This window comes from Notothenia rossii, assembly GCF_949606895.1.
Source record: "Notothenia rossii genome assembly, chromosome: 3".
NCBI lineage: Eukaryota > Metazoa > Chordata > Actinopteri > Perciformes > Nototheniidae > Notothenia > Notothenia rossii.
Window position 1 is genome coordinate 38,508,462 of NC_136901.1, and position 16,447 is coordinate 38,524,908.

Below are 16,447 nucleotides of genomic sequence, written 5' to 3' on the forward strand. Positions count from 1 at the left end.
CACACACACACACACACACACACACACACACACACACACACACACACACACACACACACACACACACACACACACACACACACACACACACACACACACACACACACACACACACACACACACACACACACACACACACACACACACACACACACACACACACACACACACACACACACACACACACGATGTATTGTGCTGTTACGAAGTGAGAGAATACAAATGGTCTCCCTCCTGGAATCCGTGACTTCATCTTCTACGAATTGTAGTGCTTCTCTCTCCACAAAAACCTCAAACCAGACTCACATTTGTAATGTCTATGAAAGCAGTCCTCTTCTTGGGGGCTCCATGGGGAGGGGATGAGGCCCTCTTCACCTGGGGGCCCTCCATCTGCAACACAAACACAGGGGACTGTAAACACACGATAAAATCATCACGTGCATGCACACAAAATATATTGGTTAGCATTTTCAAGCCATTTTAAACATTGCCCTGCAGGCGTCATGCAGGAACACTTGCTGCAATGCTGGCTTTGTTTACAGCCTCTCTCCTGCAGGAAAGGGGGTTATTTATGCAAAAAAAGATGCACATTTTACCTGGTTTTCCCTCGTTGTTGCATTCAGTTTGGGCATCTTGCTCCCAGCAGTCACTACGAGTTTCTTTCCCCTTACTACCGGCATGGCTGCTCCTTTATCCGAACAAACTCTACACTTTGTTCTGTTAGATAAAAAAAAAGGCGGGTTGGTTTCAAAGGAGAAAAGTCATGCTGCATTTGGTGTAGTATTTCATATTCATCAGTTTTACCTGGCTGAGATAACAAGCTGTAAAACTGAGTTAGCTAAAACACAGCTTACGTATTTCTGTGTTTGCTGGGTGGGGTTTCCACACGTGACTAAGCTTAATATCGTCCATTTTATAATTTAATCTTACCGTGTTTAACAATTCCGTCTCGTTTGATTCAGTGGCTGGGTTTAGGAGCATTAAACACCGCATACAGCTTCTTTAGCTCTTGTAAATAGTCCAGGTTTGCTGTAGTCCTTCAGAAGCAAGAGCTCAAACAAAAGTGATTCAACTGAGAATCCAAATCTCCTGCACTCCGTTCTCATTGGCTGGAATTTGAGCAGGCGGACCAATCACACACTCGCTAGGGATGCCGTTTCCAAGAAGCGTTGGTTTTGATATAACGGCTTCGCCCGCTGAATATTTTGATTATCAAACGTTACAAAATATATCATTATACACGAATATATTCGCATATTATATTTTAAATGTTTATATAGTAAGATCTATGACATTTAGAATAATCAATTCTAAATGTCAGAGTAAGTTTATAGATAACCCCGCCCATCTCACTTAATTGAGAACACAAATCTAACGAACCTTGGAGGATTTTCAAACATCCTAACAACCCATAGCATTTTAAACGGGTAGAGATTTTAAATGACGTTTTCCTCATGACTGAAGTAACTGACGGGGATTATTTAAAGACAGACATACACGTGACATAGATATGTTATGTAAACAAGCGCAGACTACTCTGTCAAGCATTTTCTTCTTTCACGGTAATTGTACTTTACTATACATGAACTGATGTAGGAAATGATCTGCACACACACACACACACACACACACACACACACACACACACACACACACACACACACACACACACACACACACACACACACACACACACACACACACACACACACACACACACACACACACACACACACACTTATACACAACAAACATGCAGGTAATGCTGCATTTTAGCCCCCTTGAAAATATTTGTGTTTTTTTAAATATAGAACCATGTTTTTTAGACCCCAAATATTTTAAGATGTTAATTTCTGCAGAATAATTGAAATGATTGTTTAACTTTAATTTCTTATAAGGTATTCGGCAGTAAATATGTTGTTTTACAGCCTTTTACAAGGCTCCCTTCCAATACAGACTATCAGTAGGCCTACATGAAAACCCAATTATTTTAAGCAAAAGAGTCCATAAGGGATCCCATTTAAACAGCACTGATAGTTTCCCACTAACTGTTAATAAGACATGACGTTTATGTGGCATAACATCCTCAAACACGCAGAATAAAGAAAGTCATAATTCTTGTAGAGGATTTAAGTGTTCTATTTTTTATATGCCCTGGTGGTGCAGATCTAGCATGTAATAACTTGTCTTAAGAAAGCCACAGGAGACTGAAATGACCCTTAAAATCTATTTAAATGATCATGTTGAGCAATGAGCTCACTGACACTGAGAAAAGTATTTCCTGATCTGGAGCAGAAGGAGCACAGCGGGCCTGCAGGGGATTCAGCAACACACAGTTACTGCAGCAACAGTTTGGATAATAGAGAAAAAAAAACACATTTGAGCAACCAGAGTGCAGGTTCAGGACGGACACCGGGGGGATGCTGGCAGCGAGCGTCCATCCAGCAGCCAGCAGAGATTCATCTGTGATACTAGTCTGAGTAACGGGAATAGAGGCTATTAAGTGTAACTCGGTCTTGTTAAACTAAAAAATACATAGAAGATTATTTCTCTCATTTTGGTTCTGACATGAAGTGCGTCATCTCTGAATACACCCTTTAAATTCAGTCCATTTAAACGTCAAAAAAGGTACAAACATCCCTTGGTTATTTTTCACTACACGCGCATAGAGGTGGGAAGTAACTAAGTACATTTACTCAAGTACTGTACTTAAAGGTGGGGTAGGTAATTCACTTCAGAAACACTTTTTGTTATATTCCATGGAATGCTCTTAACATCCCGATAGCAATGAATATATTAAATGCTTTGACAATAAATACATTTAAAAAATGTCCTCTTTGGAAGTTGTTGTACTGTAAAAAGCACGACCAATCATCTGAGCCGGCCCGGCTAAAGTAACTGGATGGCCTACCTGCCTGTCAGCCTTCCATCTGTGCACAAACTTATCAGGTGCCCTCATTGGTCATTTGTGCGTTCGTGTGTGTTGGAGGAGGGGCTCTGTAACGAATTCTGAAGGAAGGGGCATATTTTTTCCGGTTGTGTACTTTTCAAACGGTTTCTCCATTCTTACCTACCGTACCTTTAAGTACAATTTTCAGGTACTTTTACTTTACTTGAGTATATCCATTGGATGCTATTTTATACTTCTACTCCACTACATTTATGAAAACAGCTTTAGCTACTTTGAACAAAATTAAACTCTAAAAATTAAACTAGTGGACGAACTCCTAATTCACAGAATAGTCAAATTATTCAATCAAGTCAATCAAAACTTAGATTTTCTACAACGGTAAGATACTTGATGAAAAAATATTATCTAGAAATGTCACATGTATAAATATACTTTTATATAAACACATAGAGGCCATTTCTCTAAACTCTGCTTACTTGTATACTTTAAGTACGTTCACTTTATTTGAACATCTCAACACTGCAGCGTTGGAGGCCGGCGGCAGTACATACCGTCCAGTCCGGCTGTAGTGAAGTCTTCAGAGAGAGATGTCATCTTACAACACAGCTTTATTTCACCTCCACTCCCTGTTGACATCATCCAAAACACAAAATGCTTTCACATGAGAGCAGCTTCAACCAGATTTTGTCTCGTCCATCAAGGCTGTGATGAATTGTTTCATAAATCTTAGGATTTGCTCATTGGGTTGGGTTTGGACTTTAAATTAAGGGCGTCATGGAGATCTACACACACAAACAATCAGATCATCGAAACCGGAGTCAAACCACAAAAGTAATGCATTTCAAAAGATGTTTGGCGAACTTACCGGTCTGAATTTGTGACGCTTTAAATTCTCCTTGGCCGTTCGTCTTCTTTTCTTCCTCTTTGTGGCAACCTCTTCATCATTTTGATCTCATGACAACAGAGAAGAATTTTTTGGCAGGTTTTGAGTAATGTACACTTGTCATTTCCTTATGCTGTCAAAAAGGTAAACAGCTGCAACACACACACAGGAAGTGAGTGAAGTCATCCGTCAAAGCATTTCCGTATAAACTCATTCGCCCCGTAGACACTAAACCGTGAACTATCGCCCCTGTTACCAACTGGTAAGTTGATCTACAGACATTAAAAGCTTCCTGATGTTTCCTGTATCTTGGTTTCATATTCTTTTGGTACATTTACGTAACTTTTGGCTGTAATCTCACCCTCTTGGCCCTGGAGATGCCTTCTCCCTCCTGCCAGGTATCACAGTAAATTAGGAGTTGCCCTTTTTTATGGGTCGTACTTCATAAATCTTAAAGTTTTAGGAAGTTAAGCAAGTTTATTAGCCTCTATTTGGTCTGGAAACCTTTAAATATTTTATTGTTCCGTGTTATCTGTCCGGTGTTTTGGAGGCTGAGAAAGGTTAACTCCTTTTGTGCAATATGAAAAAACTGAAGATGATACATTGTTAAGACATTTTGGTTGTTTAGCCTCATATGGGGTAATACAACTTTAAATACTCCCACCCAATGCTATCTCTTTGGATTTGGACGGTTGTGGAGGAAACACGGTATATTAATGGGTCAACTGAGGCTTGTTTGTGTTGAGATTTTTATACAAACCTTATCTTGATCTAAGAGAAAGTAAGGTGCGTCACCATTATAATCAAAGATGTTTAAATGGACGTACAGCCAAGAATAAAAAAGATTTCCTATTTCATAAACCTTGCTTTGCTCATCAGGATATCCAAGTTAGACTGCCAATAGAAGACATTCTTTGTTTTAGCTGTAATTTGTTCCACGTTTGTGCGTCGTTCTCTATCTTGTCCCCCTCTCTGGGCTCTGACCGTGTTGAACTCTGATCCACTGAGTGAGTACTGGCAGCACAATACCGTGACACCTCGTACAGTATAACGTTTGTTAAACACACAATAGGACTGCAGTGGTCTGGTGGAGTTTCATTGGGAGCGTCATTTGCTTTGGCTGAACTGAGAGGGTGCTTGGAAAGGAAGGAGAAACTGTCTGAGTATGTTTGGTTTACAGAGGAAACCATTACCACATGGCGAGCGAGAGGTCATAAAAATGCTTCAAACCTGATTTGAGTCGCATTTTTATCTGCATCAAATTATCCTTAAACAGGATCAAATGTAACCATTATGTTTGATTCACAAGAAGGCCATTAAGTGCCAGATGAAGTCCTTTTACATTACTTTCAGTAAATTGCAGTCGTACTTTTAGAACCCGAGAGGTAGATAAGGAAGTTGTTATACCACGTTCAGTTTCACATTACTTTCACACTGTCTGCCTCATCTGCTTCTCTAATTTCTCAGTCAGAAAATACAAAATACAACCAACTTATCAACTGCCATATGAAGATACATGAGGATGGTCAAATATAAAGAGGAAAATACATATTTTTATGTTTGTGAATCAGCGCCCTGGAGAGCTATGAGTTTCCAATATATTTCATAATAAAAACCGTTTGCTCTAGCATCCCCGTTAGCTTATTATTTGAAATGAAAAAGTATTGCATGCTGAATCAAATTTAGACGAACACAGACCCTTTTTAAAAAAAATCACAAGTCAGTACAAAGCGTTTTTTCCTCGTTGTGTTGAAATGGCTACAGATGTGTTCACGTTAGCATCCATTTCTGGTGTCTCGACTTGAAATGACACGGCCCCAAAACTCATTAAATACAAAAAAAAAATGCAAGTTTAGAGAAAAAGGTCAGGTAGCTGCTTTGGACCCAGCACAGTTTTTTGCGCTAATCCGAAAAACAAACACGTCCTGCTTGTGACTTCCTGTCGGCTCATTCGGCGAGAGGCTGTGGTCGACGCCTCAATCTTACTTACAGTATAACATTCATCTTGTTTGTGGCTTATCTTTTTCTTCTTTAATCTAAAACAGGTGAGGAATGTAGGAATAATAATCCTGCACCATTTAGGAGAAATATTTATGTGCTGCCTGGCATTTTTTGCAAGCACTCAAGTAATAAAAACAAAAATAGCTTATTATAGAAAGGGGGCAATAATTGAAACCATTTTTGGACACTTTTCTGTACTTTAGAGCCTTCTGGCGTCGCCATGTTTTCCAGAAAAGGCAAAGATTTCCTTTAAATTGTACTTAAAGTGTTGCTTTCATCCATACAGGATTCGATGCAGGCAGTGAGTGCAGATCTAAGGGCGCCAGAAGCCACTCCGGGGGACCTCAGGAGAATCAGCCTAAACATCGAGGTTCTTGAAGAGTTTGCCAAATATGTCCCGGAACATAATCCAGTCTTTTGTGAGCCAAATAGAAATGGAGGAGGACTGCATGACGTCCAAATGTATTCAGACCAGTTAGTGGAAGAGTTCGCCTCAGCTGTGGTTGATTTGAGAGAAGTTTGGAGTAGTCAAAACATCGAGGACCACCAAGATGGTTCCAAGAGTTCAAGATCAACTGTGGGTATGTATGTATTATTTATTATGTACACTTATTTGTATTTTTTTCGTTTGGCCTTATGATGGCTAAATTGGATGACCATTTTGTTTATACTAGCACTTTAAATTGCATGAAATTATGAGCTGTATTGTTTTGTTTGATGTATGTTTATGTATGTTTTATGTGTATGAGGGACCCCAGGAAGAATACCCAATGCTCTTGCTAGTGCTAATGGGGATCCTAAGTAAGAATAAGAATAACTGGGTGGAGGACAGGTTAAACATCTGTCTTTATTGATTGAATCCACAGAGATGGATCCAGATCTCCAGACCTCCAGAGAGACTTCTCGCCCACCTTTCCCCCAGTCGGGGCTGCCCATCGTGGGATCCATCGATTACCCCGACGCCCCTCCAACCACGCCTCTCCTCCCAGAGCTCGAGAAGAACCGACAAAGTTTCGACAGGAAGCTAAAAGGAGGCTTGGCGAAGGTTTTCCTGCCTTCACCTCCACCCACTACCCCGAAATTCAAAGACTCTGACGGAGACCCCAACGACCCCCAGGTGGAGTTGATGGAGCATCTGATGCTCTCGCTGTCCACGGATGACTTGGAGAGAGATTATTTGCCGGTAGGATCTCAACGTGGAGCCAAGATGGAGGCTTTTGCGGAGGGTCTTTCGTGCGACATCATTGACTGGGTGTTGAGCGATGAAAACGAAGACAACATGGCCGACGATAGCGATCTCCACGTGCTCGCCCACCAACTGGCTGAAACCATCATCACTTCCTCCCTTGATGAAGCTAAGATGATTGTGTAGTATATTAATGTGATTTATGTCATAGACACACAAAAATATTGAAATCAACCCACACATTACCTCCAGGCTGACTGCCAATGTCTCGTTGAAATGTGATTTACTGCGATAATATTGTTTTATATTATCATTTAAATTGTCGGTCAGAGTTTATTCCCAAACATAATTCAGGTAAAGCTCATACAGAGGAGAGTGAAATATTACCCGTAGATATTACAAAAAGTGAGCATGCAGAGATCCAACAAAAAGACGGTTTAATCGTAGGTAAAACTAAATCTGGCACTTTTAATGACACATATTTCCTGGATGCTGTATATTATAGAGGCTGAATGAAGAACCTGAGGTAAGGGTTTGTGAGTCCAAGATGGATAAAAAAGAGAAGTGCATTGGCAGTAGAACTAATAGTTGTTTATGTCATTTTGACTGGGATCCAACTACAATACCCATAAATGTCCTGTAGATGGCGTCACAGGAGTAATGGGTTTCTTCAGCATGAGGTCAGTGAGGGTCAGCTGAGGTATTACCTAACAACAATTGGACATAAATCAGTGTTTTATGTGTGCCAGATTGTTGAATGTGTCTTTTAAATAGCTTGTGTTGTTTGCCTGGGTTTTTTTATTTTATTTATATAATCAATGCTGATAATAAAAACGTTATTTTTGAATTCATTTTTGTAATGTATTTATTAGTTTATTTCGCAGTGACAAACACTTAAAACATGAAATGTGCCAAGTGTAAATATGCCGGATTTAGCTTTGAGCTACTTAAACTTTCCGTCCCTCACGTAAAACATTAAGAAAATGAAAATTACAAACATAGCAGTACAAATACACAAAATGCAAGAAAAGTGTAAGAGTAAGAGTAGAATACCCAAGTATTTAGGACATGGTCATAAACTATAGCAGCATTGTATTGCACTTTAATGAAAATGCATCACACCACAAAGGAAATGGTGCCCGCAGTATAATTGAGTTCGATGCTGGGAAGCTATTATGTTATTTCCCTTGTCAACGTCTTAAAACTCTTAATAGATTCAGTGATTCATCCTCCCCTGGACGAAGCTGAATGGTGGCATTCGGGATGAGAAATTGGTTAAAAAAAACAAGATGTTATACTCACTTCCTTACTAAGATGAGATCAGAAAATAGGAAGCCATTGTGCTTAAACGAAACCGTGTTGGATCCTGCAGAATGAAACACTTTCCTCACTTTTCTCCTATTATTGAATTAAAGTTTGTCCTAAAACTCCAAATTCAAACACATAAATGCTTTGAATAAAGAGTTTTATGGCATCTGGTAGTGCTCACACTGCAGACACTTTTAAGACGGGAGATAATGGCTTTACGATCCAGGTTTACACAGAGCCTAATGTTTGCTCTCTTATGTTTGCGTGAGCGTGCAAACACGAAAGCACTCGCACTCGGAGAAATAACAAAGTCAGTGTTGCACAACCAGGAGAACAGCTTCATCTGTGTGGGACAACAAAAGGACAAACAACAAAACTAATAACACGTGTATAAAAAGGCTGTATTGAATTTTAAAAAACAGATACAGATTTAACAATATCATCTCAAACCTATTTTGTCGTCTGAGTAGCTGATGGCTGTTAATTGCCCCACCATTTGGCTCCGCAATGAAACACCAATGATGAATGTATTAAGGGATCGCTCAAAGTTTCCTCTTTGAAACATCATGAGGTTCACATTTGTGGTTTTAAGTGAAATGTCTCAATGACAGTCGGTTGGATTGCCATGGATAATTTGACACAGACGCGCGTCGTGATTTGTAACAATTCGGTGATGTATTAGCTCTTGATCTAAAGCCATCACTATATCAATATTTGGATGTTAGAAAATACAAAATGTTGGAAACTAAGTAGGTGGTAAGAAAGGGATAAGCCCTGGGGGTCAAAATATGCAGGGGTTTATTTGGTGCTGTTTCAAGTGCTGGTGATTCAATGAGGAGGTCCATTAAAGATCCTGAATTAGAAAACCCCAAAACACTCTGGAAACGACCAAAACACTCTGGAAACGACCAACTTTTGAAATAATTACGTCCCACGCAATTGCGAATCTAGCAGAAATGAAACAATAGGAATGTTCCCGCTCATAGCTTTGTAAATATTACATTAAACGAGGAAAAGGTAGTCCTTTGAAGGTAAGTCTGACTAGGGTAAATAGCTATAGAAAAATGTTACAAAGACCTCTTGTTTTAAAGATTTCCTTAGCTAAATTCCTCAAAACGTTGCTGTTAATTTGAGCCCCACATCACACAAACAGAGCACAATACACACACACACACACAAACACACACACACACACACACACACACACACACACACACACACACACACACACACACACACACACACACACACACACACACACACACACACACACACACACACACACACACACACACACACACACACATACACACACACACACACACACACACACACACACACGTTGCCCGGGCCGCAGTCTGTGAGATTCCCTCAGGTCTGATACATAATACATCGAGGAATGCTTAGTCTGAACTTCTAACTCCCACCGCTGATCACCATTATGTTTTCTCACCACGGGACGCTCACCGACCGACCGACACACTCACACTCGCACACACTCAAACACGTGCACACAGATATACTGCAGGGATGGGTGGACAGCTGTGGAGTCAGAGGAAACACACACACACACACACACACATCTGGAGAAACGCTTGTTGTGTTGTCAGGTGGTCGGCTGCCAAAAAAAGAGCAAGGCTGAGGGAGGAGGCGTGATGACACACACAAAATGTAGAGCAGAGGGTTTATACATCCCATAATAATCATGTTAATGGAGCTATGGGAGTACATAAGATATTACACCAACTGCATATCCTGTGTGCAAGAGTAAAAAGTCATTTTGAGAAGGGTTTTGGTTCATCTATGGTACATGTATACAATATTTTTCTACGTTTGCAAGGTTTTGTTGCGCCCATATTGCATGAAATAACAGGATAAAACCCTAAAAGTTGAATATTCATTTAAAGTTAACTATTTGGAGAAATATATCTAATGCTATAAATGTTTTATATTTAATAGTTAAAGGGTTTGTGGGGTCTTTTTTGGCTTTAAGAGGCACAACATCGAGAAAAGTTTCACATTAAAAGAAATTCGAAAATGTGGTTTTTACTAGAAGACATAGCAACATTCGCTATATCATTGTTTTTTTTTAATCAGTTTTCTGGTTTTAACCGGTTCTTGAGAGAAATGTCTTGCTCTTTAGCGGATTACGGCTCCATATGTTCACGAGCTTTGTCTCTCTGCTGTTGGTTAAGGGGTTTTCAGAACAGTTGTGGGCCACAAAAACAAAAATAATGAGCTGAAATACACTAAAGCCCTCCATAAAGCTGAGGGGAAACTCGAGGTTTGCAACATTTTTACATTACACAAAAACCATTAATCCCTTGTCCCAATAAAAAATGTTTATTCGAGCAACTTTTATTGCAAAAATATTGTTTCACATTTGGAGGGAAGAACATCCACTTTCACAATAATCCATCAGAGGATTGAAGTATTTCTTGCATAACTGCAGATTTGGTCAATTACATTCCTTTCTATGCACGGTTATTAGACTGTTGACCTGCTTCTATATTGTTCACCTTCTTAAATATTAATCATCATATTAGGGAGTGTCATAATGTTTCCATTGTGTTGTTGTCTTAATATATGTCTCAACTTGACTTCAATGTTAACATAACATCTCAACAGTACTGCATTAAAAACATTGGAAATAAGTTGGAGCACTTTCTGTTCCTAGACAAGGAATGATTGACGTTAGATAGTTTGGGAATCGACTTTTCTTCCAATATTTCTGTATGTTTTAACTTCTTTAAATTGTATTTACTTGTGTTGAACATTAGGGTTTAATAAACTGGCCTGTAATTGAACGTGTGCTGCTTTCAGTGTGAAAGTAGTGCCCTTCTTTGAATTTGCATTGACTTTCGCGTAAACAATGTGTTTCACCAACAAATGCTCTGTTTCAGCTTCCAGTTGGTTATGTTATACGGGAGCCATTGCCAATAAAGAAGCTTGTTTCCTTGCCTGACCTTTCATACGTTATAAAATAGGCGATCGTAACTGACATTTGACCCGGGTTTCATACTATTTTATCTTCAGTGCTGGCTATATCATTTAAAGGCTGCTGAGTGCATTGGTCTTTTTTTGGCTACTAGCTCTAAAATCATAAATCTGAATGAGGTGGGATTAGCAAACCTTTAAAGTGGAGACTGAACACTCAACTATCGTGTTTCAGGAGTTACTAACAAGAGACTGTGCTTTAGGTGCTGTTTACACGAGTACTTTTCTCTTTTGTATAGCCCGTTCGTTCACACGAGGCCGTAACGGAGACGCGGAAACGATAAAGGGTCCCAACGATGAAGCCATAGCCCCACCTCTCCCCCCCTCTGCTGCTCACTGCTGTAGCATGGTCAGTGACTACTGCTAGTGCTACTGCTACTGACCATGCTACAGATGTTAGTGCAAAATCTACAGCTCCTCTACCACAACCATCAGCAACAAGTGAACATGGAGAATTACATGAACAACATGTTGCTAAATCCACCGCGGGGCATAAACAGAAGGGCAACCATGGCAACCATGCTCTGGGTTCTTCTTTGCTGCTTTTGGTGTATTTTGTGGCAGAAGTACAGCGCCACTTACAGGCTCGGCATATGTACTACAGCGCTCCCGAGCGGTCTCGTGTGAACGGAAGACTTTTTTGATATCGTATTCGGTTGGTTTGCGTTTCGTATGCGTTTGCGTGTAAATGTTCACACTTCTACCTTTGTTAAAAATGTCTGTATTTACAATTTTTACCACCTTAATTAAGCATGTTTGCATGCTAATACTTGATTATTTGCTAACTAAGTAGGCTACCACATTGAATCTGGCTTTAACACCTCTGTTTCCTCTCATTCAGGAAAAGAAAGTGGTTTGACGATATCCTCGAGGAAAGAATAATCTAATTCTAAAGCGAGTCAGTATTACCACATAGGATCATAAACGTTTGCACACCTCACTGTTCTCTCTTTACACTTCTGTCTTTGTTAAAAACGCAAAAAAAGTTATACAGAATAATACATTCAGCATGCTCGCAATGACGGCATGTACAATTTCTACCATGTTAATGTACCGTGTTTGTAAGCTAATACTTGCTTATTTGCAAAAAAAAAAAAAAAGTCCAGTCGGTATTACCACATAGGATCATTTACATATGTGCAACCTTCACTCGGATACATATGCAAGTGTTTAACTCGAGGCATCAGTGCAGGTGCAAAGTAAACTTTGTGACCTTGAGATGTTGAAATATCATCCAGACAAAGACCTTATGACAGATTCTGCCCTCAAGGAGTCCGAAACACATTCAGCTCCATCACAACAGCCGCTTTGGTATGGAAAATATTTGACTCTTTTTTCCACCTGAATTGAGATTTTTCTTATTTATTTCAGTCCACATTTTAATGTCTTATGCCGCTGCTGTCAGAGGAACATGTGGCGTTCACATCTGGTTCAGGCCCCCAGGTGGATTACACTGCAGTTTTTCTGAAGGAGAGCTTGAGTCGGGACCATTCGTCTGGATCACACCGACGGAAACAAAGGAAAGTCTGTTGTTAAAACCACTGGATTCAATAGTGGGTGTCTTCTGGGCCGGCCACAAGATTGATCAAATCATCGTTTACTATTCATGGGCAGATTTAGCTCATTAGAAAGTGTCACAACCATGCAAGATGATCCAAATGGAGGACAAGTTTGAACATATTGTGGTTTAGAGCAAAAGCAATTATCCCCCAAGCCCCCATTTAACACCCCTGGCCTGATTTAGCTTCACAGCTGGAGTGAGGACCTTATATTTCATCTGTGTCTTTCTCAGGTAATAACTCTCTCTGCCAGAGGAGGGAGACCAATGCTCCAGCTTTAAAGAAACACATGTAAAATGTTTGCAGATTTAATAGAAGCCATTCATCTTTTCCGTTCTTAGAGATGAACTGTAAACACAGAGGCTGTCTGAGAAAATATGATTCTGTATCTAGAGACTCACTGCTCTGTATTACTGATTTAATACAGGATATGGGCTTTATAGGCATACAGAAATACGCTGTATAGCAATAAAATCTACATGTAGTCATTTCCCAATTAGGTCTCATCTTTGTGTTCCCACAGCTCTGGAAATAGAGTTGGAAAGCAGACTGAGAATGAGCTTTATTATTATTATTATTATTATTTGTAATGTTAAAGCAAATAAAATCATTCGAAAAAAAGGCAAAAGTGTCAATTAATTAGCGTTGTTCTTTCTTACTACTTTTTTCAGATTTTTTTTTAACTCATGTATTGATTTTTCCAGCAATAAAGCAAACCAATTGAGAGACAGTAATTTAACAAAAAGCTTTTATTATTTATGACACATTGCTCCAAGAAAAGGAGAGAGAGAGAGACAGAGACAAAGAGAGAGAGCGAGAAAGAGAGAGACAGAGAGAGAGACAGAGATAAAGAGAGAGAGAGACAGAGACAAAGAGAGAGAGAGAGAGAGAGAGAGAGAGAGAGAGAGAGAGAGAGAGAGAGAGAGAGAGAGAGAGCATTCCTCCATATAGCTCCAGGGTGATGAAAAGGTTAAGCCTGCCCCCTCTCTGCTGCTCTCTCTCGGTTGCAGCCCCTCAGTGTGTCGCTGCCTCCTCCAGCAGCTTCTCTTAACGCAGCATTAGCAGCAGCTCTACACTCAGACCCAAACTTTAACTCGGTCTCTCCTCTCCTGTCTGCACCTCCTTCCTCCACCAGATGTGTTTCTAGCTCCATGAACAGCTCCCCCGGACGCATGGAGATCTAACTTTTTGGTCACTTGTGGAGTTGGGTTTTGTTTTCTACACTCCCTTGGTTTGATGTCTGCTCATGCGTCGGGAATGCCATGGCCACTCCGAGCGCACAGCAGCAGCACCAGGATTATTTCAGGTCTGTGAGCAGCGAGTCCACCACCTACATGATGGTGCCGGCCGCCGGGCCCAGTGCGCCTCGGCGCCGGGAAGCACCGTCCAAAACCTGGGTGGCGATGGTGGTGATCGTGGTCGTGGTGCTGCAGATAGCCTCCACCACCGGGCTCTTCCTCTACCTGAACATGTCCATATCGCAGGTAAGGAGACGCACTTTGAGCGTGGAAAGACGCTGTATTTAACTGGGAAGTTTGGAGCACCTGAAAGTCGCTTTATGCACTTTTAGATTGATGCCAGAAAAACACAGCGTCTAGTCTATAACTTTTTTAGTGAGTCTTTACGATGCATTGTTTCGCATTGACACTTGAGTTTAAATCACAGCTGAAAATCGCCCGCATTTGCACTTTAACGTTTAGATAGATGCAATGAAAACGCAGCGAGTTGCAATTCTTTAACTATTCCTTTTTGGAAAGAGTTTGGCTTTGTTCCTGACGTTTCTCTATCTGATCCATATCGCAGCAAGAGTCTTTACGGTGCAATCCTGCAGAAAAGTAATTGACACTTGAGTTTAAATCACTGCTGAATGTCGTATGCAGTTTAACTCTTATCACGATGCTATAAAAACAGTTGTAATTCTAAGTAATTTGGAATTAAGTTAAAGTTTCGTCAGAGGTGTAATTCATTTCTGGGAGAAGTTCGGCGAAGTTTCTAACTTGGAAAGCTGCTTTTCCTGGCTGCACTTTTAACAATGAAATCCAGATTTTACAAGACACCTGACAGAAAGAATTAGCATTCTGTCTGTCTGTCTGATCGGCAGCGTTTATCTAACAAAATGGCTTAAAATTGCGTGATTAAATGAACATATTGTAGCTATTTGGGCAGAAAGTAGTTGTAAATTGCTTTCTAGGAGGTAACAGATGTCGTGTGCAGAGGTGAAATATGCAGGTCAGTGAACGATGCAGTTTGGGTATTAACCCCCTGGGGTTTCATTTAAAAGCATTTCATCCGCTGGAATAAGATGATATTATCGCGCCTGTTGCTAGTTTTCAAGACCTTTAAAGGGATTTTAAGTGTTTAATATTCAATATTTGGAAGTAAGAGTGTTTTTCTGCCTTATTTGCACAGCTGAATAATACTTGCTCAGACATGAATTGCTGCTGTCACCGCTAAGTTAGTGCAACATGTTTACTGAGTGTTGTCATTGAGATGTTGTTCAGTGAGTCCCAGCAGGGGAAAGTACACACTGGCTAGTTAACTCAGCAACTTCCAAAGCGTGTCATCATCTGTGTTGTATTATGTTGAGTGTGTGGAGGCATAAAAGCCTGGGAGAGCCCCATTGTCACGTCTCTGTTCTCCTCCTCCTCCTTCCTCTGTCAGGGAGCTGGTGTGGAGGAAAAGCCTGATGCATTGTGATTTCAAAGTCAAAGACACTATTGAATCTTAACGTGAGGTCAACAGCCAGGTACACCTCACAGGATTGGGCACTTAGAAAACCTGCGGGGATGAAGTTTGAAACTGATGTATGAAGCTGATGAATTCCAGCAAGAGGCCTCTTTAAACTGTAACGCGACTCCCTTTCTATTGGGAGAGAGGAAACGACTTTACTGCGCATCTCCACATGAGAGGGATACCTTAGCATCTCTCCGACACACTTTCTTTGACCGCGCAGTGGCAGACAACGCTAAATGTCCTCTGGAGAATAAGCAGACATCTGAGTTTCCTTAATGCTCTCACAGCTAGTGTTCAATCAAACAGCAGGTATACGGTTTATGTTTGAAGCTTGCTGCTGCGTTTATGGATATCAATCAGGCTCTCAGTGTGACGGGAACATGTGGATCTACAGAAAGGAACACAGCTGTGCTTTTCTGGCGAGCCGTATCATTTTGCAATAACTGGAAACTAGGGATGGTTCAGGTATACACATGTTCTTTCCACATTATAGAAGAGAACATCAAGTGTTTCCTTGAGTAGAAATATCAGATGAGGATGCTTATTCTAAATTATTAGTTGTATCGGTTTGTCATGTTGGTAGGATGCCACTTAATTAACCGATTACGATGGTGAGTCATTGCATGCCTAGTGGAAACAACAGTTTGTTTATCACCAGTTATTGTATGTAGAAGTGCAGATGTGGTTTTAATAGGAACTGTTCATACCGCTCTAGAATAGATGCTTTTGTGTTAAAAAGACAGGAAATACCCAGAAAGGGAGAACACAGGTTGGACATAATGTATATCTGTGACACAACATTATATTTAATATACCAGGAGCACATGTTTTTCTATATGAAATGATTGATGACGTCTGCGTTTTGAAGC

General features: G+C 40.4%; 3 protein-coding genes and 1 long non-coding RNA gene across 5 annotated transcripts in view; 2 read left to right on the forward strand and 2 right to left on the reverse strand.

Moving 5' to 3' along the window:
• Nucleotides 1–1,085, reverse strand: part of ccnb3 (cyclin B3) — a 16,044-nt gene extending 14,959 nt beyond the window's left edge. The window contains exons 1-3 of the mRNA XM_079671171.1: nucleotides 931–1,085; nucleotides 597–717; nucleotides 307–390 (exon numbers count right to left, since the gene is read on the reverse strand). Coding sequence (XP_079527297.1) covers nucleotides 307–390; nucleotides 597–680 — 168 coding nt within the window. The 5' untranslated portion in view covers nucleotides 681–717; nucleotides 931–1,085. The remainder of the gene's footprint in view (nucleotides 1–306; nucleotides 391–596; nucleotides 718–930) is intronic.
• Nucleotides 1,086–3,462: 2,377 nt separating this feature from the next.
• On the reverse strand, nucleotides 3,463–3,948 carry LOC307033685. The gene is made up of 2 exons (XR_013806608.1): nucleotides 3,777–3,948; nucleotides 3,463–3,537 (listed from the first exon to the last, which is right to left on the reverse strand). It is a non-coding gene; the product is annotated as an uncharacterized lncRNA (long non-coding RNA).
• Nucleotides 3,949–3,966: 18 nt separating this feature from the next.
• LOC307033673 (uncharacterized protein) lies at nucleotides 3,967–7,832 on the forward strand. Of its 2 annotated transcripts, none has more exons than XM_079672214.1 (3): nucleotides 3,967–4,056; nucleotides 6,082–6,376; nucleotides 6,662–7,832. In XM_079672214.1, the coding sequence occupies exons 2-3, from the start codon at nucleotides 6,088–6,090 to the stop codon at nucleotides 7,165–7,167; spliced, it is 795 nt and encodes a 264-aa protein (XP_079528340.1). In that variant the 5' UTR covers nucleotides 3,967–4,056; nucleotides 6,082–6,087; the 3' UTR covers nucleotides 7,168–7,832. The 2 variants fall into 2 exon arrangements, with proteins under 2 accessions (XP_079528340.1, XP_079528339.1); XM_079672213.1 differs by lacking the exon at nucleotides 3,967–4,056 and adding an exon at nucleotides 4,108–4,192.
• A 5,989-nt stretch (nucleotides 7,833–13,821) lies between these two features.
• The window catches only part of tnfsf10l (TNF superfamily member 10, like), a 72,669-nt gene continuing 70,043 nt past the window's right edge, over nucleotides 13,822–16,447 (forward strand). Inside the window, exon 1 of the mRNA XM_079672211.1 lies at nucleotides 13,822–14,329. Within this exon, the coding sequence (XP_079528337.1) occupies nucleotides 14,108–14,329 (222 nt within the window). The 5' untranslated portion in view covers nucleotides 13,822–14,107. The remainder of the gene's footprint in view (nucleotides 14,330–16,447) is intronic.